Source organism: Peromyscus eremicus, chromosome 2, assembly GCF_949786415.1.
Source record: "Peromyscus eremicus chromosome 2, PerEre_H2_v1, whole genome shotgun sequence".
NCBI classification, from domain to species: domain Eukaryota; kingdom Metazoa; phylum Chordata; class Mammalia; order Rodentia; family Cricetidae; genus Peromyscus; species Peromyscus eremicus.
The window spans coordinates 140,734,084-140,761,849 of NC_081417.1; the positions used below are offsets into that span (position 1 = coordinate 140,734,084).

Here is a 27,766-nt window from a genome sequence, read left to right on the forward strand (position 1 = left end):
TATAGAAATGTGTTGTTTTATTACAAAGTCTCACAAAAGGAAAATATCTCAAAAAGGAAGCTGGGCTAACACCTCCACCTGCAGAGTTGGGGGAAGACAGGGCAACGGAGTTTTTCTGCTTGCCTGAGTCCAGTGGGAAGGTACACCAATCTAAAATTGGCTGAAAACACCTAAGGGGCCCCAGAAGAGCCAGTCACCCCTTCTAGAAAGCTTCATAAGGGCATCTTAACAGAGCTCCTAAAGCAGGCACTTGGCAGTTCAGGATTTTGTCTTGTTGTTTTCTTTCCACTCAGACCCTACATGGTTCAAAACTAAGACCTGAGCAGGATGGACAAGGTGTCTTTGGGAAGAATTCCCCCAGCACCACTGCCCTGGGCTCTGGTCCCTGGGGACATTATATTTAATATATTTTATATAAATACACAGAGGAATAGAAAATATAAAATCTGAGAGACTGGGGAGAAGTGAGGAACTTGGAGAGGCCACAGTTGCAGATCTTGCTCAGGCTAACTTGACCTCTTCTTTGACCCTGCGGAGAAAACGGACTCATGAGAAACCTAGAGGGCTGGAAGCAGAAGCATGGCTCTAGTGACCTCCACAGGACCCTGGCTGCCCCAGGTGCCTGCTGGCTTCCCAGTTCTGCAGACACACAGACTGGACCCTGAAAGGGGCCTTTGTAAGCTGGCCCAGCTGGCCCTGCGCCTTCCCTGCCCTCCCAGCGCTAGGACATGGGTGAGGCTCCAATGCCAGGGAGATGGCCAACAGCTTCTCCTCACCCTTTGGCTTCTGGCTTCTCCTCCTTGGTTTTCTCCTCTTCCGTGGCTTCTAGAACATAAGAGCACAGGGATGGTTGAAAGCCTCCCGAGACCCTGCTCAGGCAGGGGGACTCTTCTATCCTGAAACCCCTTCAACATTACAGTTGACTGGTTACAGAAAAATGAGAAAAGCCCATCCCAGGTCTCTGGTGAGTCTGGCTGAAAACAAACAGGTTAGACCAGTTTCCCAGCCAGTTTTAGCCAGAACCCAGGCAGAGGCAGCCCCCTGGGAACCAGGGCAAAGTGCTAGGAAAATGGAAAATGGTGGTGGTATGTGAGAGTCGGGCCCAGTCAGCCAGCACAGACCAAGAGTCATTGTTCTGTGGGTCTTGCTACTTCTAGGAGCCGCTGAAAGGCCCAAGGAACTCAGTTAACTAACACTCCCCAGAAGCTGGCTGGGCCTCAGTCAGCTCTTTCCTGTGCCCTACATAAACCCAAGTCCTGGTCCAATCCAAACCCACCTTTTTTCTCTTCTGGATCTTTTTCTTTTTCATCCTCTGTTTTGACTCTTTTGGCTTTTTTGAAATTAGAAGAGTTCTTACGACCACCTTCTCCCTCCTCATCTGAATCGGAGAATTCTTCCTCACAGGCAATCCGTTTGTCAGAGGAGCAGACTGGGAGGCAGTGGACAGAGAAACATTTGTATGAGAGCAAGGGGCTATTTGAGGATCTCTGCCCAATGTTTGAGTGTCCTTCAAGAGATGCAACAGGGATTGAGTGGTAGAGTGCCTGCCTACCTATGAGAAGGCCCTGGGTTCCACCCTCAGCACCCTTCCACGAAGACATCAAGGAAGATACCAAGACGGGTGGGAGTAAGGGGTCAATACTAAGGTCTCTTAACAGCTGGGCAGAACTTGGAAGAGATGAGAAGTGAAGGGAAGTTGGGAGCTGCCCACTGAGCAGGGAGTACGGGCCCCTGATCTAGGTCTTACTGGAAATGCGTTTGTCAGGGTCTTCTTCGTCCTCATCACCACTCTCCTCTGGGATGGCATCCTCAGGTATTGCCTGCATTTGGACACCAGGTGCATGGGGCAGCATTCTCAGGTTCTCAAAGAGCCGCTGCCTATGGTTAACAGGATAGGTAGGCTCCGTTAGAGACAAAGCAGACCTGGCCTGTTCAACACACAGGTGGCTTGGCAATACACTCACTTGATCTTTTCCAGATATTCATTAGTGTTCTGGTTAGTCATATTAGAAGGGCTGATGTGAAGCTTGAAGTCCGGTCCAAAGTACTCAAAGTAGTCATTGTACGGCAGCTCTGAGGGGGCATGGGAGAGGGGTCAAGACAGCCCAGAGAAGCATATGGTGCTTTCTCTGAGCTGTTTACCCACCTAGTAAAGAGGAGAATGCCTCCAAGACAGTGAAATTAAAAAGGTTTTTTTTTTTTTCTGTTCTATCTTTTTGAGACAGGGTCCTGTGGCTGGGCTGGCCTGAGCTTCCTTCCCAAGGGCTGGGAATACACTTGGGACCCACTGTACCTGGCCAGAATCTTAATCTAACAGCATTCTCTATTATCAACACTAGTGGAGTATGTGTCTCTAGGAGGGGAAAGGTGAAGCCCTGGTGTAGAACACTAAGCACTCCTCTATTCACTAGCCTAGGCAGTGGAAATCCCCAACATCTAAAAAACCGATAATGTCCACACCGAAAACAAGAGGGAGAGAAGACAAGACTAGGGAAAAACTGATGGTTACAGTCTGCCTATCACGAGAGAATAGGCAGAAGCCTCAATCATGGGTATGACAGGCCTTATGGCCAAATGGAAAAGAAGTTGTAAATGAAGGTACAAAAGGTCCAGCTCCCACCCAGCCCAACCTGTTCCTGGAGTTAATACCATTAGGGATCTCTGTGTCCAGGGCCACGGCTGTTTCGTAAGTCCAACACCGAGCAACATTACGGATGGTATATCCACCTCCTCCCAGCATTAGCATAGGCAAGTTGAAACTCTTAACAAACTCCACACACTTGGCATGCCCTTTGGAAGGAAAAGGAATGTTGGCTTTCAGGGGAACCCAGCAGACTCTGCCCACCCTTGTGTGTGCTACCTGGTCTCACCTTTGATGGTCAGATTGAAGCAACCTAACCGGTCTCCAGATAGGGAATCTGAGCCACACTGTAAGACCACTGCACTAGGCTGGAACATCTCCATTACTTTGGACATGACCTACAATGACACACCTTAGTTATCATCAATCATCAATCAAAAAAAAGCACGTGAGGTTGCGAGGTAGACAGGACGGCACAGCACTTTCTTCCTTTTCATTTCCCCTTACTGTGTGGCAGACAGGAGTTTTCCAATTGGGCCGCATCTGTAAAGACACTTACAGCTCTAACAACTGAGCTTTGGATGATTTCCGGGAAGCTGCTTCCTTTCGGGAGCTTCACAACCTCTAGCTGTATCTGCTCTACCCATTTGACCCTATGGATTTAAGCCTTATCCGGAGCCATTTTATTTTTGTCTATTGGATTCTCTCTCTCTCTCTTTTTTTTTTTTTTTGGTTTTTTGAGACAAGGTTTCTCCGTGTAGCTTTGCGCCTTTCCTGGAACTCACTTGGTAGCCCAGGCTGGCCTCGAACTCACAGAGATCCGCCTGGCTCTGCCTCCCGAGTGCTGGGATTAAAGGCGTGCGCCACCACCGCCCGGCCGTCTATTGGATTCTCAAACCTAAACATATGTCACTCAGAAGCCCAAAACTGAAGCTTCTGTCCTCTTTACTACTAGGTACATAGTAGGCACTTGGCTGAGTGACCACATCACTTATATTAAATATTGTATTAAGTTTCTGTTTATTAATTGAATACTGCAACATGGCATGCAAGGTCCCTTTGAAATACAGACCCTGACATGCATCAAAGATCTTTAAAACATGTGGTAAGCTCCAACATCCACTTCCTACCAGTTTTTTCCGTTCTTTGTTTTTTTTTTTTTTTCCATGTGCGTTGGTGTGAGGGTGTCAGATCCCCTGGAACTGGAATTACAGGCAGTTGTGAACTGCCATGTGGGTGCTGGGAATTGAACCCAAGTAGTATGGAAGAGCGGTCAGTGCTCTTAACTACTGAGCCATCTCTCCAGCCCTAGTTTTTTCCATTCTCCCACCACACATTAAGACAGCCTGCACACCACTCCATACTCCCACTAACCATCTCTAGGTTGCAGATATTCCTCTGTCCAATGCCACCTGTCAGTCTCCACCTCCTTCCTTCACACAGGTACCTCCTCATGTAAAAATAAATAGCCGGGCAGTGGTAGGGCAAAACTTTAATCCCAGCACTTGAGAGGCAGAGGCAGACGGATCTCTGAATTCAAGGCCAGCCTGGTCTGTTACACAGAGAAGTCCTGTCTTGAAAAACAAGCCCCCCAACCACAAAAGAAAAGAATAAATAATCTAGCAGCCGACTCCAAAGGTGTGGAGACACGAAACACTGAGGGCTGCTACCCTCACTGTCAGATCAGTCCGCTCCCATCTTTCTTTGGAGTATTCTCTGCTTTGCTAATAAACTTCTGCTTAAATAATAAACAACAACAAAAACATCAGTGTGGTGTAACAGACTCTACGTCCACCCTGCGGGGAAGCTCCTTAAACAGGAAGGTAAAGGAATTAAAACTGCTTTAGAAGTCCCTGAAACTGGGACTGCTCCCTGCCAGCGTAAGCAGTAAAAGCTGCAAAGAAGGTTCTTAGACCAGACTAGATGCCTAGAAGAAACAGAAACCAGCTGAACTGTCTGGAAGAGATTTAGACCGACTCAGGCACCTGGAAAGGACACCCTGTTGAGCGGCCTCGGGGCTGTGCAGTGTGCTTCAGGGTCCCAGCTCTACTTGTGAACTGTCACCCCTGCTGGGTGGGCTTTGGTGGTGCAGCTTTCTTTGAGTCATTTCTATTCTGTAAGTGACCCCAAGAAAACTCACTGGTTCATCCAGTGGGACTTTGGTGGTGTCTGTACGTTGGTCTATTGTGGGATCCCTATCTGGGGTGAATAGACGTGTTGCCCCCAGGAAAAGTTTTGGCACACAACTGACCACAGACTGTTAGTACATATTGTTTACCTCCCACAAAGACTGTGCCTTACATGTTATTGTACTAAGCAATGGCCAGACTCACAGAAGGCAAGAACAAACCACATAGATGGTCTGTTTCCCACTACTACACAAAGGTCAAAGTTAAACATTTCTCCTTCCCCCATCAGCCACCGTGAGGAGCAATCTCTCAGCTATGGTGGTGTTTTCCTAGCTTCCCAATGGTAGCCCAAGAAGTGAATTAAGGCACTTACTGGCTTGAAAATGGCTTCATAGGACTCGTCATCGATCCCATCTCGGAGGGGGTAGTTAACAGCATAGTACTTGCCTTTGCCAGCCCCAATATCCTAATCAAAAGGGACATTAAGATAAAATTGAAAGACAAATAGAAGGCGATTCAAAGATGGGGTTGGAAGGCTAAGGAAAGAGACAGTGGTTCTGTGAGAGACAAGATGAGCCCATGAGATGGAAAGGCTACAGCAAGCCCAACTGCCACCTCTCAATACTCCTGAACCTGCACTGGGACAGACTCAATATCCTACCCCACAGCGCAGGGTTTCTGCCTCCAGCTAAGAGCCAGCAAGCAGGTGCTCACAGAAGTACAGCCTACCCCCAACAACTCTGCCCAGAGTTTACTCCTCTCCTCTTCTTCTTTCTAGGAAGCCATGGAGGGCAACAATAGGAGAAGAAAGCTTCTTCCAACTGACTTCAAACTAGGAAAAGCTACTTCTTTGAATGTTCGCTGTGTCAAACAACTCAATTAGTGCCATCTTCCACCTGAGGGCAGAGATCTCAGTGTATTCATGCTGACAGAAACAGATGGAGCAGACTTAGGAAGGGCACAAGTCCATCAACTGGTCTACATTAGAGTCAAGCTTTCACGAAGTGTTCTGGGGAGAACCCACTGCTATCAGTCACATGGCTAAAGGGGAAGGTGACCTAAAAATAGAAAACCTTTGAGATGACTCCCAAGACCCAAATCCCTCACTCCAAATTCAAGCTCAAGTGACATAATAGTGTGATGCAACCGAGCTATGGTGGGCAGGGAGGAACAATGAACCAGAGAACCCCAAATTCTGACTCCTTGGGTTCCAACATCCCCCTTCCAGAATAAACAATGAAAGATATTGTAGGTTCCCCAGTGTGGTATTCTGAATGGCAGAAGAGGCAGGAAGTAGTTTTTAGTGGCACAGGATAGGAGAGTTAAAGCTGAAAGGGAGGTGGTTGGTCCCTAAAGGGAGTTCTCACCCGTAGGTCCCCAGTTCCTGGGAAGTACTCTCCGTACTTATGAAAGGACACAGTCATGACCCGGTCCGTGGTATAGAAGGCCTCTTCCACACCATCGCCATGGTGAATATCAATGTCAATATACAGCACCCTCTGGTGATACCTAGGATCAGAAGGTGGTCAGAGGTCTGGGGCTCTTTGGGGATGGGACGCGCCAAGGGCGCCAGGTCCCAGCTTACCGGGCTAGCTGCCTCCCTCAGGTATCTCTAAGCACCAGAGACGTGGAAACTGGCTGAAGGAAGGTGGAAGAGCGGCCCGGTGTCTCCAGAGGCCTGACCAAGCCGACCATGTCCGATCTTCCTACTCTACAGCCAGGGTCAACTCCAGTCACACAAGGACACTCTGGAGGCAGGATCTGAGCAGCACCTGCCCCAGATCTTGCCGTGGGCTCAGATCAAACCAAGACCCCGTCAAGGAAAGGATGGCCAGAGACACTCATGGAACACATCCTAGCCAGCACACCATAAGAAAAGCAAACTAGGGAGGTAAGCCCAGGGGGAGAGGGAAGTGGGAACCTGGCCTAAGATGCTCCTCCAAGACACAAGGCCAGGCAGGCATACTTTAGCAGTTCCAGGATGGCCAAGACGATATCATTGACGTAACAGAAACCAGATGCTTCAGACTTCTTTGCATGATGCAGACCCCCAGCCCAGTTCACAGCGATGTCCGTCTGCTGCTTATTCAGTTTCACAGCACTTGCTGGGCACAGAAAGGGAACATGAGTCTGTTACTAACCCATTCCCCTTCCCCTATGAACCCAGAGAGGGACAGGTTTTCATATAATGCAGACTATAAAATTCACTAGTCACCCACTTCTCATTTCAATAGGGAGTACGTTTTTAAATCAAGAATAACCCATTTACACTCTAAAACTAATTTAGTGGGTCGTATAGATTTTATGTAGAACAAAACAAAAAGTATTAGAATAACAATACAGGTAATTTTTTTCTGTATGTACGTGTGTGAATAATTTTGGTGTCAGTGAATGAATAAGTGCATACCTGTGTGTACTGCCTAGACACTTGGGTATCCTCTAATGCTGCACTTGTAAAAGTATTAATTACTGTGGTTCACAGTCAAAAAATGTGGAAAAGATCCTGAAGAAAACTGGTTTATGTATATACTTAGAGGATGTTATAATTGTATATATGGTTCGTGGTGGCCTTGAACTAGTTACTTTCCTTCCTCAGACTCCCTAGTGATGATGGAATTATAGGCATGTGTCACCACACTGGACTCATACATTATATTTCAGAGGGTATACTTTTTTTTTCTGAGATAGAGTTTATCTGTGTAGCCCTGGCAGTCCTAGAATTGACTCTGTAGACCAGGCTGGCCTTGAACTCAAGAGATCCACCTGCCTCTACCTCCCAAGTACTGGGATTAAAGATATGCATCACCGGGGTTGGGGATTTAGCTCAGTGGTAGAGCACTTGCCTAGCAAGTGCAAGGCCCTGGGTTCGATCCTCAGCTCCAAAAAAAAAAAAGATGTGCATTACCACCACCAGGATAAGGGTGTACACTTATTTATTAAAAAAATCACTGAGCAGGGCATGGAGGCAAACACCTTTAATTGTAGCAGACAGAGGCAGGAGGCAATATGTGAGTCCAAGAACAGCCTGGTCTACATAGCAAATTCCATATTACATAGGATTACATACAGGCCCTGTCAAAAAAAAAAAAGCAAAAATAAATTTTAAAAACTCACTATTGCCGGGTGGTGGTGGCACATGCCTTTAATCCCAGCACTCGGGAGGCAGAAACAGGAGGATCTCTGTGAGTACGAGGCCAGCCTGGTCTACAAAGTGAGTTTCAGGACAGGCACCAAAACTACACAGAGAAACCAACCTTGTCTCGAAAACAAACAAAAAAATTCACTGTCTACAAAGAAACCTTGTCTCAAAAACAAAAAACAAAAATCAAAACCAAAATCACACCAAACAAAATAAACAAACAAACAAATTTAAAAAATTCACTGCTGGGCATGGTGACAAACACCTTTAATCCCAGCACTCCAAGACAGAGTGAATTTCTGAGTTCAAGACCAGCCTGGTCTACACAGAGTCCGAAGACAGCCAGGGCTACACACAGAAATCCTGTCTAGAAAAACAAACAAATTCACTGTATTCCAGGTGTGGAGGTGCTCACCTTTAATCCCAGTACTAGGGAAGCAGAGGCAGCGGGATCTATTGAGTTTGAAGCCAGTGTGGTCTACTTAGCAAGTTCCAGGTAAGTCAGGGCTACATACTGACTTTGTCTTAAACAATGTTTCAGTACACATGTATATTGTGTTTACTGTTGTATGAGTGTTTTGCCTGCATGAAGGTATATGCATGCCTACATGGATGTTATGTGCACCATGTTAGTGCCTGGTGCCCTCAGAAATCAGAAGAGGGCATTGCACACCCTGAAACTGGAGTTAGTAGTTGTGAGCCACTATACGGGGCCTGGGAAGCATACCCCTGTCCAAGAGTAATAAGTATTCTTCAGTGCTGGGCCATCACTGCTGCCCCTGTATTTTTTCCTGGTATTTGATTTAATCTCACATTATTCTTGTCCCCATCCTTAAGCCACACATGGCTGCATTTGCATATTTAGGGCAATGCTAAGGTAACCCAGAAACCACAGTGGCAATGACTTGTGAGGAACATTATGACACCAGAAGTTAATGACCTCACTTTTTTTTAAGACACAGGTGATATTGATCCTCCATTTATAGAAAGAACTCTGCCGTTAACAAATTGCTTTTATATACACTGTCTTAAGAACTCTTTAGGCCTGCAGGAGATTCCTGTATATATGCTCTCCTGGCAGAAGAAGAGTTAAGAACACCTGTCAGTACTGTGTCAAAGATCTAAAGTAAAAACCCACAGCACCACTGAGTGGTCATAGGCCACACTCCCAGGGCCTCATCTAAAAGGCGGCAGATGATCCATCTCACTGGAACAGTCTAGCACAGCCCCAGGAACTGATGTTGTTTCCTTACCCACAGAGCCACCAGTAGACAGCTGGCAGAACTCAAACAAGCCATCAAACACTGGACAGTCCTCACCAACGTTGACTTGAAAGAAATACACAAAAGGTTAGTTTCCACAATTCCTTCAGTTTCTTAATTTAGATATTTATGAGCCAGAGGAGGAAAAAAAGCAAAACAATTAGACTCAGGTTCTAGCCCAGGTGAACTTCTTGGAGATTTAGGCTACCAATTATAATAAGCAATAATGATATTCACTTCAACCAGTCAGTGGGAAACTTAAGAGTCCTGTCCTCCCCCCATTTTAGAGATATTATCCCATTGTGTTCCACAAGTGGTCTTCAACGCCAGCTTACGCTATCCTGCTGCCTGAGCCTTCTGAGCAGCTAGCGCTACTGTACACTAGCATTAGAAATTTTATAGGGAAAAGCATTTAGCATCTTGGAAAATGCTGCTAAAGGAGCCTACAGAATAGTGGTTATGGCATGCCGCTCGCTTCTAAGCACTTTAAATACCTGATGCATTTATCCTCACATAATCTTCTGAGGTAGAATTCGTTCCGATCTTATAAATGAAGAAATAGACTCAGAAAGATGAAGTGAACAGAGACCTATATAATTATTTGCTTTGTGCCAAAAGCATTCCATATGCTGCTGAGTGCTTTAAATACCTGATGCATTTATCCTCACACAATCTTCTGAGGTAGAATTTGGTCCAATCCTATAAATGGGGGAAGGAGCTCAGAGAGGTGAACTACTAATAAATACTGGAGGCAAAATTCATGCCTCACACTTTGCTGCCTCTCCAAAGGCCTGAAAAATGTATCCTGGTCTTTTCCAAAGTGCTTTCATATATATATTCTCATTTGATTCTTGAAACTCCAAGAATTGGCCAAGACAGGACTGGAACGACGACATGCAAAGGAGCTACGTGACTTGCTGAAGGCTGTATAACCAGGTAGTAGCAGGAGAATAGGATCTAGGTGTCTTGACTACCACAGCCCAGTGTTTTCTACTACACCCCCAAGTGACAACTGGAGTTATTTCAAGCCCATGAGGTAAAAGTACAAAGTAGGGCATCATGTAGAGACACATGCAAACACTAATGCAAATGAAACCAAACAGACAGGAAACACACCTGGAGGGTGGAGTGTCAGAGGAAGCCCAGGCTGTGTCCTCTCATACAAAGGGAAATTATGGAGGTGGGGGCAGGAGTGGGGCTACATTCTTATTTCTTGCTCCAGTGTTTTATCAATAGGGCTCCCAAAGCAGAGAAAGAGGAGAAGGATGGGAAGGGCCAGCCTGGATTATGGCACTGTTGAGACAAAGCCATATTTGCAATATCCTCCAGAAATATCGACTCTGGGCCAATGAGCTGGCTCAGAAGGTAAAGGTGCTTGCCGTGTGAGCCTGGAGAGCTGAGTTCAATCTCTGTAACCCAGAAAGGAGGAAGGAGTCAACTCCTCTTGCTTTCACCCATAAACTGTAACATGCTCCCACCCCCACCAAACACATAGACATTTTTTTTTTCTGTTTTTTTTCGAGACAGGGTTTCTCTGTGTAGCTTTGGAGCCTGTCCTGGAACTCACTCTGTAGACCAGGCTGGCCTCGAACTCAGAGATCCGCCTGCCTCTGCCTTCTGAGTGCTGGGATTAAAAGTGTGCGCCACCATGCCCGGCTAAAAATTATTTTTTTTATAACAGAGTCACCAACTCCAGTGCTACTTTACCTTGAAGAGTGCCCCAAATCTGGTGCTGAGTTAGGGAGTGGGCAGTAGATGGCTTTTCCTCACTTTCTTGGTAAACACTGGAAATACGCTATGTCAGTAAGAACTTTGGTTCCTGGGGTCAAGCTATTTATCCGAGGGCAAATAAATCCCCAACTCTGGCTTTTCCCTTTTAGGGGCAGGTCTTAGTTTATTCTCCTTTGTAGGATGTGACCTTCCCTGACACCCTCATGGGAGGGGATGGGTGATAAAGACATGAGAGGACGATTAACCATCAGGACCCAACTCAACACAGAGCTCACACAGCCAGCCTGCTTCAAGAAGTTACGGTGCCAAGCACAGCGACTCACACTTGTGCTCAGCACCTGGGAGGTGGAAGGAGAATGCTGAAGATTTCATTTAGCTCCATGGTTCGAGACCAACCTGGACTACATGAGACTACTGTCTTAAAAAAGCAGCAACTTAGGAGATAGAGCAAGCAGGGAGGGTCATGCCTGTAATATCAGCACTTAAGAAGGTCTCTGTGGGGCTGGAGAGATGGCTCAGCAGTTAGGAGCACTGACAGCTCTTCCAGAGGACCTGGGTTCAATTCCCAGCACCCACATGGCAGCTCACAACTGTCTGTAAATCCAAGATCCGACACCCTCACACAGACATACGTGCAGGCAAAACATCAATGCATATAAAATAAGAACAAATGATTTTTAAAAAAGAAGGTCTCTGTGAGTTTGAGATCACACAGCAAATACCAAACAGGTCTAGAGAGCATTAGACACTATCTCCAACAACAACAACAACAACAACAATGGCAGCACTGTAGAAACCTGTCTAGGATTAAACACTAACTTTAGGATACAAGTTACACCTTGGTAATAGGGTCACAGAATGGGGTGAGGAGTTGGAAGAGAACCGGCAAAGCACAGAAACAAGAAGCTGTGCCCAGGGGTCTTCAACGTGTCTTCTTTCTTGGGCTGTGAGGAAACATGGATGTTCATTATTTTTGATAACTATTTTTGTTCTGAGACAAGCCTCACATTGTAGCTCACTCGTTCACTATGTTGAAGGCGGCCTTCAACTGGAGGCCATCCCTCTCCTGGGCCTCTCGACGTCAGGATTACAAGCCGATGTCGTCACCAAACCCACGCTCTGTTTTGGTTTCTGAGACAGGGCCTCACTGTGTAGCCCCGGCTGGCCTGGACTCTTGTGTTTGAACTGTGCCAGTGTTCAGTACAAATGCATTCTTTGTTTTGATACATGGTCTTCCTCTATATCCCAGACAGCCTGAAGACTCATCTTCTTGCCTCAGTCTTCCAAGTGCCCAGATGACATCCCTGGCTATCAATGTTTTTTTTTTTAAAGATTTATTTTTATTTATTATACATACAGTGTTCTGCCTGCGGGTATCCCTGCAGGCCAGAAGAGGGCACCAGCTCTTAGTACAGATGGTTGAGAGCCAGCATGTGGGTGCTGGGAACTGAACCCGGGTCCTCTGGAAGAGCAGCCAGTGCTCTAACCACTGAGCAATCATCTCTCCAGCCCCTTTCTCATGCTGTTACCATGAGCTCCATGTTCTGACTATGTGCTCCAGAAGTTACATTTATTTAGGTTCCCATTTTGATTTACTAACTATGAGCAGAGCAGAACACTGACCAAGGCTCTCAAAGTCTCAGAGCACCAAGAGCACACATACACTCGGATGGTTTAACACTATTAACCATTAATAAAGATCTTATAGGCTCTGCTTACTGACAGGGTAGACATTTCAGAAAGCACTGCACTCAGTGACATCTAAAGTCTCTACTATTTGGATTCCTGAAACACTATGAACCAAGTCTAAGGATTCAAGAGGTTGAGACCTTCATCCTATCCACCTTTTCTTTTCATTTTTTAGGATTAATTTTATGTTTGTGGGTGTTTTGCCTCCATATTATGAATGTGTACCACGTGTGTACAGTGCCCACAGAGGCCAGAAGAGGGCATCACATCACCTGGAACACATGGCTATGAGCCACCATGAAGGTGCTGGGAATCAAACCTAGGTCCTCTGAAGAACAGCCAGTGCTCTAACCACTGAGTCATCTGTCCAGATGACTACCATGCCTACCTTTATTCTCAATGAAAAAATTACAGACCGAATATTTAACACATAACTTTCCAGTCTCTAAGAAACCAGAATACTGGCATAGAACCTGTACATTCCTGAAGGCCTTGTATTTTGTCTGCCTTGACAGATTTGTGAATAACAGGGATATCATATAATACTAAAGCTATTTTTCCTTGAAGGTAGGTACGATGAATGCATTAACCTCAAATATAAGACAGGGAAGGTCACCCTCAGAGAGGCTCGAGGACTTGGTCAAGACACATAGTTGAGCAGGAGAGATGGTTCAGTGGGTAAAAGCACTTGTCATAAAAGCCTATGACTTGAGTTCAATCCCGGGAACCCATGATAGGAAAGAACCTACTCCCCAAAGATGTCCTCTGACCTTCACCCCTGCCAATGTCACACATACCCCCAACAAAACACCTATAGAGTTAAAAGAAAACAAAAAAGGACACAAAGGGAGAGGTGAGCAGCTCTTGGTACAGCACCTGCCTAGCAAGCTTGAGACCCGTTTAGCACAGCCACACCCACCCTAAGTGAGCACAGCCACAGCCACACAACACACAAAGCGGACTAGGTGACCCATGAGTATTCAAACCAAGACCATCAAGAAAACTCAACATGCCGGGCAGTGGTGGCACACGCCTTTAATCCCAGCACTCGGGAGGCAGAGGCAGGCGGATCTCTGTGAGTTCGAGGCTCGCCTGGGCTACAGAGTGAGTTCCAGGACAGGCTCCAAAGCTACACAGAGAAACCCTGTCTCAAAAAACCAAAAAAAAAAAAAAAAACCAAAAAAAAAAAAAAAAAAAAAAAAAAAAGAAAGTTCAACATGCAGGTTCTTGCCAGCAAGCCTGCTGACCTGATTTTGACCCCCAGATACCACACCATGGCAGGAGACTCAACTCCAAGTTGTCCTCTGACCCCCATGTGTGCATAAACAAACACATAAAAAATAAATGCATAAAAAAACCGAAAGCTCATTTTCTTGCTGTGACACAGGCTGCTTTTCTAAAAAGAGCGTGTTTTATTGACAACTGAGTTCAGTCTTGTCATTGTTTCACAGAAACCCCTAAAATCATCTGCAGGAATGAACTGATCTCCCTGAAGTCAGCAAGATTTTGTCAATTCAGAAAGCAGACACTTCAATCACAAAAGAGACCTCAGGTGTGACAATGTAGTCCCAGATTTGAACACTTTCCCATGGCTAAAAGCAATCACAATTCTTACAAACAAGGTATGGCTTTTGAGATGGATGTATGTACTCTGTCTGCAGTTTCAGGTCCCAGGGGACAGAGGTAGAATCACCTCATCTCAAAGATTGCATCATCTAGCCTGTCCTTTGTAGCCTCTAAACTCTAAATATGAAGTTAGAGCAAATACAACTGGACAGGAATCAAAAGCCACACAGCTCATCCCATTTCACTAATAGAAATCTTAGGGGAAGTGAAGTGCAGGACCAGTGTCTACTGTCTGCTGCTGCTGTTTCTTTAGCCCAGGCTGGCCTCGAACTCACAGAGATCCGCCTGCCTCTGCCTCCCGAGTGCTGGGATTAAAGGCATATGACACCACTGCCCAGCTACTGTCTGCTTCTAAGTAGTGCCTTTCCCATTACAGTCAGAGCACGCCTGGACAGCACTGTAACCCTAACTAGAGAAAGTCCAACTCTACTATTTACGATCAGGAGACAAGGAAAACCAGATGAGATGAGGAAAGAATATGCTGGTACCTTTGGGGGACAAGACAAATCAGTTGTGAACTAAACGGGCCCAAGGTGGGCCTCCCCATGGAAAGAGAAATCCAATAGGGAGCTTTAGAGTGGGGTGGGGATGGAACATACTTACATCTCTGCATCTGCTTGCTGTACTCAGACATGTTATCTGGGCGAATGGAACGCAAGAACTTAATGTAGTCATCACTGTGGTACTTGGTCATCTCCTCAGCATTAGCTTTGTGAGGACGCTGGAGAGTACAGGAAGAAGGCAAGTTAGCCTGACCAAGGCAGTCTTCACTCTTCTAGCTGACCACTTGTATTTTCTCCCAGCACCTGCTGTCTGCTTCTCTGCACAGTGCCTTTCCCATTAGTTACAGTTAGGTGATGGACAAAGCTGAGTGCCTTTTAAATGATTACTTATTACTCAAAACCACAGTCATGGGCCAAAAGGCTCCAGGAGTACAAGGGAAGGAAGGGTGACTAAAGATGATTAAAACATCTAGAAACTTTGGTTTTTATTTTTTTGAGGCAGGGTCTCATGTAGGGTAGAGTGGCCTGGCACTCACGATGTAGATCAGGTTGGCCTAGAGATCTACCTGTCTCTGCCTTCTAGGTACTGAGATTAGAGATGTAAGCCACCACACCATGCTGGGCATATATACAAACACACACATATATTATTTATTTAAATGCTATTTATTTATTTATTTATTTATTTATTTATTTATTTATTTTTGGCTTTTCAAGACAGGGTTTGTGTTTAGTCTTTGCTGTCCTGAGACTTACTTTGTAGACATGGCTAGCCTCGAACTCCGAGATCCGCCTGCCTCTGCCTCCCAAGTGCTGGGATTAAAGGCGTGCGCCACTATATATTTATATTTGACGGGGGAGAGGGGTGGTTGTGGTTTGAGACACTTTCTCTGTGTAGTCCTGACTATCCAGGTACTTGCTCTGGAGACCAGGCCTTGAATTCAGGGATAGACTTGTCTCTCTGCATTTGTCTCACTGAGTGCTGGGATTAAGGGTCTGTGTGATCATGCCCACCTGGAAAATCTTTTATAAACCACTGCACCAAGAATTCTGATCAAGTCCTTCCCAATAACATTGACATGTTAGAAATTTCCTGACGATCCCAACATTTTTCCTCAAAATATTATCTATTTTATCATATGTGTATGAGTGCTTCCATGTATGTGCACCACATGTGAACAATGCCCATGGAGGCCAGAAGGGGCATTAGATCCCTTGAACTGGAGTTACAGACAGTTGTGAGCTGCCATGTGGGTGCTGGGAATCAAACATAGGTCCTCTGGAAGAACAGCCAAGACTCTTAACTGCTGAGCCATCTCTCTAGACCCCAACCCTGCTGTGTGACTATGCAGTTCTAGTTGACCTCAAATTCATATGCCTACCTCAGCCTGAGTATTGAGCTTACAGTGTAGACCATCGCCACCAATTCTCCTTCCTTCTTCTCAAAAGGTCTCAACTGAGCATGGCGACCTATGCCTCTACCACAGCACTCAGGAGGCAGAGGAAGACCAGAGATCAGGACCACACTACACAGTTGCAGGCCAGCCTAGACTGTGTAAGACTGTCTCAAAAACAAACAAAAAGCCCTTGGGAGACAGAGACGGGGGATCCTACCCAGAGTTAAGAACGGCATAGTCTATGGAGAAGTCCCAGGCCAGCCAGGGCTATACAGGCTTCTCTGTTCTGGGAAGGAGGAACAGAGCCTTTTTCCCTATGCCTTAGAGAAGGATCACCTTGAAAGATGTCCCTCTTCTCTAGGGTTTACACAACATTTATTGTTTAGTCTGTGCCCTTCATGTGCACAAGTTAAAGTTCAGATTATCGTTGGCTTCACTTGCAGTAGAATTTTGCAAATTACAGCAGAAAAGGTTACTCTGGTGGTACACTTGACTGGAAACCCAAGCATCTAACTCTAGGCCCCATTTTGGACCTCATTTAATCCTTAATGTAAAGAGAAATAAAAAAACGGAAATTAGGTTTCCCCAAAAACACCCAGAGGCCAGGTAGAGTAACTCCTATTTGGAATCACAGGACTCAGGAGGCTGGGGCAAGAGTGGGAGTACAAGTTCAGTCAGGGTCACACGCAAGTTCCAGGCCATGGAAGCTACAGAGATAATCATTTCTTAAAATCAAAGATAGCCATAGGGGAAAGTGAGACGAGAGTTTTGCTTTGTTTTTTCCATTTGAAGTTTATTCTGCATGTGTCGGCATGGGGGTGCCACAGTGCACAAGTGGGGGACAGAGAACAACCTCCTTCCACTATGTGGGGTCTAGGGATTGAACTCAGGTCCTCAGGCTTGGTGACAAGTGCCCTTACCCGGTGACCCGTCCTGTCAGGGGGTCCACAAGCTGTGTTACAATACATTAAGCCCTTTACCCTCTTCGAAACATCAAGAAAATCTCTGTTTTGGCTATGGCTTCTAAGATACCACTCAAATCCTAATTCCATTATGGTCTGTGTGCTGAGCTATAGAAACAGGTCAGAGATGGACAGCAACTTACTTGCAATTTGGCTCAAGCTTTTTTTCAGGAATGAGTCCTAAAGCTATCAGGTTCACGACAGAAAACGAAATGGCTCTGTGCTTTGGGGAAAAGAGATACACAGGTCACAGCCAAGAGAAAAGAGTGACAGCGAAGGGACAGTGTGGGAGAACAAAACCAGACTCCCACCCAGCAGAGGCAGTGCTGGAAGACGAAGGAAATTCTACCAGGAGTTTGCTTTAGAAGTTACAGGATGAATACTACTGGCCCAGTGCTTCAGCACCCTGTATCCATGCATGCACAAGGCTAGGAAACTGGGGGTAAGGTCACATGCCTGTAACCCCAGCACCCGGGAGATGGAGACAGGAGGAAGTCAATAGTTCAAGGCCATCTCCTCTGTCAACTTTCCCTCCTTGCTTTCTCAGGTGTCTCCTCTGGCTCTGAAAACACAATAAAGGCATCTGGGAAAGAGACTTCATCTACTTTCAGTCTCTGAAATGCTGAGGATGTTGTTATTGCTGGGTTACTCAAATGGCGAAGATAGCCATCAACAGCCAACTGTAAACCATAAAGTAACATAGGCCCTGAGTTTGTCTTCCTCATTCTAACTGTTGGGATAACCCCAAAGGTAACTGGCCTTGCCATTTTTGTTTGTTTGATTTTTTTGGAGCGGAGGTTTGGGGGGGAGGGGGGGTTTCGAGACAGGGTTCCTCTGTGAAACAGTCCTGGTTGTCCTGGAACTCACTCTATACAACAGACTGGCTTCCAACTCATAGAGATCTGCCTGTCTCTGCCTCCCAAATACTAGGATTAAAGGAGTGCGCCACCACCGTCCAGCTTGATTTTTTTTTTTAATTTGTATGTTAATAAATAAAGTTGCCTGGGGGTCAGAGTTTTTGTTTTTGTTTTTATTTGTATTGCTTGTTTGATTTTTAAATTTATTTTATTTTTGAGACAAGGTCTGTGTAGTCTTGGCTAGCCTGGAACTCTTTATGTATGTAAAACAGGTTGGCCTTGAACTCACAGAGATCATCATCTTCCACTATGTATTTGGGAGGCTGAGAACAAGACTGCATAAGGTTGGGGCTAGTTGGAGCTGCATACACAACAAAACCCTGCCTAAAAAACCAAAACAAAACAAAACACTCTCCATTTGTTCCTCACTGCCTCCAGAAAAGGTTAAACTAAGAACTGAGCCCAATTTATTCTACAGATATACTGATGTGTTTTGCTTGCACACCTGCTAAAAAATAAAATCAAGTCTAGGATTATAGCCGATGTGTAAGGCTCTGAGTTTTCACCCAAAAAAATAAAAGAAAGACAAAAACCTTGAGCCAACATTTTAAACTTAGGGGATATTATATAATCCAGCTTTTCTTTTAAAATTGGAAGCTCAGACAAAATTAGTTAGAGTGGTATCTGGAAAGGAGACATGAGTTTACACTGAGGCTGGGGATGTAGTTAGTGCAGCTCGAAGAGTCTTCTAGCACACAAGGACAAAGCCCCTCAGCACTGTATAAAAACAGGCACGGTACCTGTGCCTGTAAATTTGTCATTCCAGGCCTTTTAACCCAGCACTCAAGACAAGAGGATCTCAAAAGAGAAAAAAAAAGAAAGGGAATCTTTATCCATCTGCCAAATAGCCACTGAGTGAATGAGCAGCTGAGAAAGGAAGATGAAGAATGCCGGCAGGGAACAGCTGATGAGGTGAGGCAGGGGCAGCCCTCCAGGAACTCACATAGATTTCCATTTTTCGGTAGAGACCATAGTTGAGCAGCAAATTGTGAGTCATGCGGATTCGGTGAGGCTTCATCGGGTGGCCTTGTCCATAATAGTAGTTTCCAACATCACCTGAAGAAGGGAAGAAGTATGGTTTTATTTTATTTATTTAGTTAGGTTTATCGAGATAGGGTTTCTCCGTGTAACACTGGCTATCCTGGAACTCGCTCTCTAGACCAGTGCTGGGATTAAATGTGTGCACTACCACTTGCAATTACATATATGTGTGGATATGTGCATGCCAGTGCAGGTGTCTGTGGAGTCCAGTCAATTTCCTATGAATTGCTTGATGTGGATGTAAGGAACTCTGGTCCTCTGGAAGAACAGCTAGTACTCTTAACTGCTGAGCCATCTCTCCAGCCCTGAGAGAAGAGCCTTTAATGACATAGTTAAACACTCTCCCAGGAGAACCTAGCAAACTCCCAGAACACTAATATTCATTTCTAATTTCCATGATTCTTTCCAACCTTGAATAAGAGTAATTCCTGGGGACCCTGCATAAGTCAGCACTTATGGGTGAGTCTAGCCTATGTTCTCCTAAAACAAGGCACTGGATAAAATCTACTAGGACAGAAAGAGCAGGCAGTGGGTGAGGGGAGTCATCTCACCACACCTTTAAGGAATTCTTTTCCCACAACAAATAAACCAATCACTAATACTTGCAATTATAAGCCACAGCCTATAGATAAAACCAAACTTTCTTGTTGCGTGATTCAACTATAGAAATAGCCTTTAACTGGTCTTTGGCCTGTGATTCAAACCATCTGCCATGTTATCACCAGTCATTTTACGTAATGTACAACTCTAATAATATCTCCCACTTGATAAAACATTTTTTAAGATTTATTTTTATTTTATGTTCATTGGTGTTTCTGCCTACATGTATACCTGTGAAGGTGCCAGATCCCACGGAACTGGTGCTATAGACAGTTGTATGCTGCCATGTGGTTGCTGGGAATTGAACCAGAGTCCTCTGGAAGAGCAGCCAGAACTCTTAACTGCTGAGCCATCTCTCCAGCCCCTGATAATACATTTTTAATGGTTCTTCATGCTTATGACTTCAATAGGCTTGGAAGTCAAGATTTGTTCAATCTACCTTGTTCTGGCTATATCTACATCAACTTGACACAAACTATAGTTATCTGAGAGAAGAAAACCTCAATTGAGAAAATGCCTCCAGAAGATCAGGCCATGGGCCTGCCTGTAGATCTTTGTTTTGTTGTTTGTTTTATTCCAGAGACAGGGTTTCTCTGTGTAACCCTGGCTGTCCTTGAAGTTGCTCTGTAGACCAGGCTGTCCTCCAACTCAGAGATTTGCCTGCCTCTGCCTTCCATAGTGCCAGGATTAAAGGCGTGAGCCACCATCACGACCAGGTAAACATTTTCTTAGTTAATGATTGATGGGGGAAAGCCCAGATCACTGTGGGGCATCTCTGAACTGGTGGTTTTGGGTTCTATAATAAAGCAGGCTGAGCCGGGCGGTGGTGGCGCACGCCTTTAATCCCAGCACTTGGGAGGCAGAGGCAGGTGGATCTCTGTGAGTTCGAGGCCAGCCTGGTCTACAGAGCGAGATCCAGGAAAGGCGCAAAGCTACACAGAGAAACCCTGTCTCGAAAAATCAAAAAAAAAGAAAGAAAAGAAAAAGAAAAAAAGAAAGAAAGCAGGCTGAGAGTCGTGGTGCACACCTTTAACCTTTAATTCCAGTACTCAGGAGGCAGAGGCAGGCGGATCTCTGAGTTCAAAGCCAGCCTGGTCTATAGAGTGAGTTCCAAGATAGCCAAAACCATCTTGAAAAAAAGAACAAACAAACAAACAAACAAACAAAAAAGGGCTTGCCCCAGATACATCAAGTTAAGTTCCAAGAAAATAAAACAAAAGCAGGCTGAGTAAAGCCAGTAAGCAGCACCCCTCCACGGCCTCTCCATCAGCTCCTGCTTCCAGGCTGTTACCCTGTTTGAGTTCTGTCCTGACTTCCTTCAGAGTTTGACTACAATGTGGAAGTGTAAGCCCAATAAACCCTTTCCTGCTGACTTGCTGTTTGGTCCTGGTTTGTCGTCACAGCAATGGACACCCTAACTAAGACATGCCTCTCCATCTTCCTCTGCTGCTGCCCACCCACCATCAATCACCCTTGTTGTCTATTACTGTATGGAAATAACACCTAAAGAAACCAGTTATAGTCATCAATACCTGTGATCCTTACACCCAGGACGCTGAGGCAGAAGGCTAGAGAGCTAGCCTGCCATACATAGTGAGATACTGTAGGTAGCTCTCTGTGAGTGGTCTACAGAGGGAATTCCAGGACAGCCAGGGCTAGGTAGAGAGATCCTGTCTCAAAAAAATTAAAATGTATTATTACTACTGTACATGTGTGACTAATATGTGCATGTGCCACAGAGCACATGTGCAGATCAGGGGACAACTTCTAAGAGTCAGTTTTTTCTTTCCACTTTCACACAGGTTCTAGAATTCAAACTCAGGTCATCAGGCTTTGTGACAAGCACCTTTACTTGCTTTTTAATTATTTTTTGAAACAGGACCTCACCATGTAGTCCAGGTTGGTGAAAGACTTGTTATCATCCTGTTTCAGCTTCCTGACTGCTGGGATTATGGGCTTATGCCACCACACCCAGTTTGGTTATCTTTTCTTCTGAAGAACTGTATGCTACAAAGACCAACTCAGACCCCAAACCTCATGGATCCAAGTAATTGATTTTTTTCTCTAAAAGAAGTCTATATATAGAGCACTTGGCTCACTTTGTTTTTACATATTTATTTATATTCATAGGACTTGAAGGCAAAGACTAATATACTATTGACATCATGAGGCTCAATAAGCAATCAATGAATTAAACTAAAACTCAGGAAAATTAAGTGCTAAGAACTGATCTGGAAGTCAACTCTTTGATTCCAAATATAGAACACAAAAAGGCACCTTAGGTCTCTGGGCATCTACTTCAAGTCTGAATTTAATCTGAAGATCTCTGTGAAACCAGGAATGGTGGTTTGCAAATATAATCACAGCACATAGGCTGATAAGAGGGGAAGGGAGTTGAGACCAGCCAGGACTACAGAGTAAGACCGTCTCAAAGTAACCAGACACATAGAGGGATGACTATATGGGACAATTTGGTAGGAAGTCCTTCCACAGGGTTCCAAACTCCAGTGGTCATTTTGTTGTTGTTGTTTTGAGACAGGGTGGCACTGTGGATCAGGCTGAGCTTGAATTTGCAGCAATCTTTCTGACTCAGTCTCCCAAGTATGGAATTACAAGTTCAAGTCACCACTCCCAACTTAATGGTTTTTAATCAGGTTACTTTAAAAAAGGAAATTCTTTTTGCAGGGTGTAGTGGCATACACCTTTAATCCAAACACTTGGAAGGCAGAGGCAGGCTGTTCTCTGTGAGCTGGAGACCAGCTTGGTCTCACATTGAATTCTAAGCCAGCCAAAGCTACAACAAACAAAATTCCTTCTGTTTAGACCAAGCCTTTTTCTTTCAGTACTGGGAATCAAATCAAGAGAATCACGAACACTAAATGTTTTTTCTCACTACTTTCTCACTACTAGAAACTTCTGTCCTTTTAGTTTTTAGAAAAGTAGCCTATACAGGCAGAGTTCGAGGCCAGCCTGGACTACAGAATAAGTTCCAGGATAGCCAGGACTACACAGAGAAACCCTGTCTCAAGGAAAAAAACAAACTAAATAAAAAAAGTAGAAGAAGAAAGCAGCCTGTAAAAGGTAAGGTGACTTGCCCACTACTGCAATCCTGACAGGCAGCCAATCTGAGTCCCACCAGGTAAGGTGACTGTAAACTCGGGCATCTAGTCCCTTCTCTGAGAACGAGGTCCACTTTTCTCCTAGCTCCCATTTCACAACTGCTGAAGTTCCTACTCTGTCCTCCATCACTTTCCTGAAAAGAATGTTCGTGTATTCACTGCACTGCATAGGCTAGCCTGAAACACCAAGGTCTTCCTGCCTCTGCCTCCCTCCCGTGCAGGGCTCTTCTTCCCTGACTGCTCAAGAGCATTCTTACCTCGCCTTGAGGACTTCCTGCATTTTCTCCTTCTCTTCTACCCTTCCATCTTACCCTCCACATTTCCTTGTCACTTGTGTCCTGACCACAAACCGACTGATGACTAGGACACTGGATGGACTTCGGCTTCTTAGCTCGCCTGTCTCCTCCATAACCCCATCACTAGCAGCCTCTTTTCTGTGTCTTCAACTTCTTTGGATTATTTTATGTAAAGACTCTTTCTTTTCTGGAGGAGAGGGGAGTCTCCTCTGTGTAGCCCTGGCTGTCCTGGAACTCAAGACCCACCTGCCTCTGCCTCCCAGCTGGGATTGAAGGTGTGCTATGACCACTGTCTGGCTTATAAAGATTCTTTCAAGGCCACAAAACAAGACTCTGTCTCAAAGATGTGGTGGTGCACATCTTTAATGTCAGCACTCTGAAGGTAGAGACAGGTGGATCTCTGTTAGTTCCAGGCCAGGCAGAGCTACACAGCCGAGACCCTGTCTTAAAAACAATTAATCTCAAGCTAACGTGTCCTTTTCCCTTCACTTATTCTGAACTTACTACAAGTGAGCCTTTGCCCCGTCCTTACCAGCACTCCCCACTCCCCGACCTTCGGGTCCCGTGACAACACCTTCTGGTGTACTCACTTCTCTAGCCACTCTCTATCTATTGTCTGTCCACTTCAAAAATGGTGGCCCACACCTTTGCTCCCAGCACTCAGGAGGCAGAAGCAGGGGGATCTTTGTGAGTTTGAGGCCAGCCTGGTCTACAGAGCAAGATTCAGGAAAGGCACAAAGCTGCACAGAGAAACCCTGTCTCAAAAAACCAAAAAAAAAAAAAAAAAAAAAAAGCCAAAATAATGGGAGCTGGAGAGATGGCTCAGCGGTTAAAAGAGCTGTAGCTTCTTTTCCAGAGGACCCAGGTTCAATTCCCAGCACCCACATGACAGCTCACAGCTCACAACTATGTAACTCCTGTTCCAGGAGGCCATATGCTATCATATACACATACCTGAAGGCAAAACACGAATGTATATTAACAAGATAAATGAAATAAAAATGTATCGTTTATTTTGTATATATCAGTGTTTTGCTACATGTATGTCTGTGCACCACATTAATGTCTAACACATGAAGCCTGAAGCGGTCATTGGATCCCTTGGAACTAGAGTTACAAATGGTTGTGACCACGTAGGTCCTGGGAATTGACAAATCCTCAGTACAAAAGTGTTCTAAAACTGTTGAGCCTTTTATCCAGTCATTCTAGTTTATATTTTAATTATGTGTGTGTTGTGTGTCTGTGTGGGGTATGTCGGTACACATGAGTGCAGGTACCTGGGGAAGCCAGAGGAGCGTGCTAGTAACTGAGCTGGTGCTCTGCAAGAGCAGTATGCACTATTACTGCCGAGCCATCTCTCCAAGCCCTCCTTTCTTCATTTAACCAACAAGTACTTATTGAACGTCTACTATTGAAAATTGCAAGGGAGGGGGGAATCACGCAATCCTATTATAATCTCAAAAGAAAAAAAAATTAAGTCTATTATGAGCTACCCGACATTTTAGGAACCGGGGATCCAGAAATTTTTCTCCAAGAAGCTTATTATCTACAAGAAGCAAGAAACAAGAAAGAAAAAAAAAAAAAAAAAAAAACACACCAGAGGGGCTGGTGAAATGGCTTAGCAGTTTAAAAGCACTGGCTGCTCTTCCAAAGGACCCGCTCACATGGCAGCTCACAGCTGTCTATACTCCAGTTCCAGGGGATCAGGCATCTTCACCCAGACATACATGCAGGCAAAACACCAATGCACACAAAAATAAATAAATTAAAAAACAAACAAACAAAACTGGCTGCTGGGCATCATGGCTCAGGCCTTTAATCCCAGCACTCTGGAGGCAGAGGCAGTCTGATCTCTGAGTTCAAAGCCAGCCTGGTCTACACAGAGAAACCCTATCTCAAAAAACAAAACACAAAAGTAGAAACAAGAACAAGCTAAGGTGTGTCACTCCACCCCCGAACAGGTAAGCCTGAAACAGGAATGTGGCTAACAGTTGGAAGACAGGCTGGCAAATGAGCCATCAGGGCCACTGAATCTTCTTAGCTGACTTCTTCTCAATTAAAACTGGTCAGGTGTAGTGGCACACGCCTTCAATGCCAGCACTCCAGAGGCAGAGTAGGGTGAATATCTTTGAGTGGGTGGCAAGCCTGGTCTACAAAGTGAGTTCCAGAACAGCCAGGGCTACATAGAGACTCCATTTCAAAAAATAAAAACAGTAATTTCAACATAGAGTTTCTTCACCTTCTACAACCTGAGTGATCATATCCTTTTCTATGGAAAATTAACTATCTGCATTACTTTATACTAACAATTACCAAAAATAAAAACAACTGTCTTCTAAACTTCAGATGTAATTAGCCAAACGCCTACTGGCTGGCTGGCTAACTATCCCCTAAAAAACTCAACAGTTATTCCTAAAACATGAAAACAAAAGCTAGACAAAGTAGTGCAGGCCTGGAGTCAGCAAGATGAGCAAGACTCTTAGTTCAAGACCAATCTAAGCTGCTTGGTAAGACCCTTTCTCAAATAAAGGTGCTGTCCCCTCGACTTTCCTGGGCTCGGTGAGTCACTCCAGTTCTTGGGTCCAAAGCACTGACACACACCTGCTCGTTCAGAGGTCTCTTCTCTGTGCTCTCCCCAACACTGAACATCCATCCCCTTATCCCAGCACTAACACAGAAAGGTACTGGTGACATTGTCTAGCTCCCCCTTCAGACGGGAACTCAAGACAGGAAATGTGACTCGATGAGTCCTCCAGCCCCAACAGACACACAACCCAGGACAGAATAAGCTGCTCCACGCTGGTTCAATGAAAAGTCTGTTTTAACAAGTTGCATCTTTCCCCTTGCACCCCCGGGGAGCCCGATAACCCAACTCGCAACTGCAGGCCGCACTCATAGACTTAGGGGTGGGTGGGGGAGGGGAAGCGGGTGGCCAGTCCTGCAGAACTCACCCAAAAAAAAGGACAAGGGGACAGTGAGGGACCTTTGTGGTCCCAGCAGAAAAAGGGAATCCTGCCAAACCATCTCCATCATATTATGCTCCCCGCGCCAGGTTCAGCCTTCCCTCCAGGAGTCCCAGTCCAACTTCACGTCCGATTCCCTGGGAATCTCCCCCACCGGGATTACCCCAGGCTACCCCTTCCACGACCCCCACTCTCGGCCTCAGCCTCGACTTCCTCTCCCCAACCTCCTTCAGCCTCGACTTTTCCTCAGCCCCCCCCCACACCCCAGCCTCGATCTCCTCCCAGGCTCCTCCCTCAGCCGCGACCTCTTCCCAGCCGCCTCTCCCAGTCTTTCCCCGCCGCCCGGCCCCCGCCGCCAGGCCGCCGCTCACCATCGTAGTAATAACAGACTTTCCTCTTGGTGCCCTGAGTCTGCGCCATCTTGCTCACCGCCCGGCCCTCCCGTCAGTCCGTCCGCCCGCCCGCCCGCGGCTCCTCAAGGCGTCCGACCCGGGGGAGGAGCCAGCCTCGACGCCCCGCCCTCCCACCCCGGACTCACCTATAGGCGCACAGCCCGGGCCTCGCTCCAACCAATCACCTTGCGCGGGGCCGGGCCCGGAACTCGGCGGGGGGCAAGGGCAGCCTGGAGAAGCCGCCGCGGGCCCCCTGGGCCTGTACCAAAGTCCGCAGCGGAGGGGTGGGGGAGACCCGGGGCCGTACCATCAAGTCCCGGGGGAGGGATCGGCTCCGAAAACTCTGTAGCCCCGCTTTACAGTTGGGATCGTGGGTAACGATCAGAGGCCAGCTTTCTTATTTTACCCAGACTACGCGGAGGCTTCCCAGAGGAAAAGACTTGCGCAAGGTCACTCAGCTAAACGAATAGGTTGGGTCTGGATTAGAACTCGGGAGAGAGAAATAAATGACAAGGAACAGAAAGAAAACAGCCAGAGGCCTACTGTAGTGGATGGGGCAAGAGCTTTTCATATTATTTAGCTCTGATGATGGACTTTAGTTTTTTTTAATGAAAAAAACTCCATTTTAGTTGAGCGTGGTTGCGCATACCCTAACCCCATCACTCGGAGGCGGAGAGAGGCATCGGATCTCTGTAAACTGAGGCCAGCCTGGTCTACATACTGAAACCCTGTAAAAAATAACAGCCCACCCCCACCCCACCCCCCGCGTGCTCTGCCAGTTTACAGGTAAGGCTGAAGAACTTAAGGTTTGTGTAAGTCACTCAATGCTACAAATTAAATTTCATTTACAATTTACGTATTTTTTTTTTAAACCTATATGCCCCAGAATTGTGACAAAGTAGCAGAACTTGGTGCTTTGTTTTGTCTTTAATTTATTGGGAGGGGATGCTCCTATGGCGATGGCATGGACGAGAGGTAGTCAGGGCCAAGTTGCAAGAGTCAGGAGTGGCTCTCTCCTTTCACTACTTTATGTCCCGGGGACTGAACTCAGGTCCTCAAGCCTGGCAGAAAGCACTTTTGTGCACTGAACCGTCTCACCCTTCCAGAACTTAGCTTCATGAACTCAAAGCCTGCCCCACCCTAGGCAACCACCCAGGATGATTTAGGAGTCCAGGCCAGAGGTAATGGGATGGTACCACCATTAGATTAGGACAGCAACATTTCTGGGGTTTTTGTTGTTTGGTGTTGTTTTTCAAAACAGGGTTTCTCTGTGTATCCCTGGCTGTCCCAGAACTCACTTGGGAGATGGTGGTATTAAAGGCAGGTACATCCATGCCCAGCTGACAGCAAAATTGATTGACTGATTGATTGGGCTTTTCAAAACGGACTTTCTCTGTGTAACAGCTCTGGCTGTCCTGG

The 27,766-nt window shown here is 45.9% G+C and overlaps 1 protein-coding gene across 1 annotated transcript; it reads right to left on the reverse strand.

Annotated features, from left to right (window-relative positions):
- Positions 1-26,459, reverse strand: Hdac1 (histone deacetylase 1). Its single transcript, XM_059255025.1, has 14 exons — positions 26,327-26,459; positions 18,880-18,992; positions 14,761-14,878; positions 9,103-9,177; positions 6,677-6,815; positions 6,078-6,219; positions 5,084-5,176; positions 2,871-2,979; positions 2,650-2,790; positions 1,965-2,073; positions 1,748-1,878; positions 1,277-1,429; positions 777-825; positions 1-529 (listed from the first exon to the last, which is right to left on the reverse strand). Exons 1-14 carry the CDS (start codon positions 26,373-26,375, stop codon positions 502-504), a joined length of 1,449 nt encoding a protein of 482 aa, XP_059111008.1. The 5' UTR covers positions 26,376-26,459; the 3' UTR covers positions 1-501.
- Positions 26,460-27,766: the final 1,307 nt, after the last annotated feature.

Bases quoted from the DNA above. Each gene is read 5' to 3' on its own strand.
- Hdac1 (XM_059255025.1), bottom strand. From the start codon at position 26,375: ATGGCGCAGACTCAGGGCACCAAGAGGAAAGTCTGTTATTACTACGAT. The intron at 18,993-26,326 runs GTGAGCGGCGGC...TCCCTTCTTCAG, and splicing joins AGTCTGTTATTACTACGATG to GTGATGTTGGAAACTACTAT. The intron at 5,177-6,077 runs GTGAGAACTCCC...CCTTTTGATTAG, and splicing joins CAGGAACTGGGGACCTACGG to GATATTGGGGCTGGCAAAGG.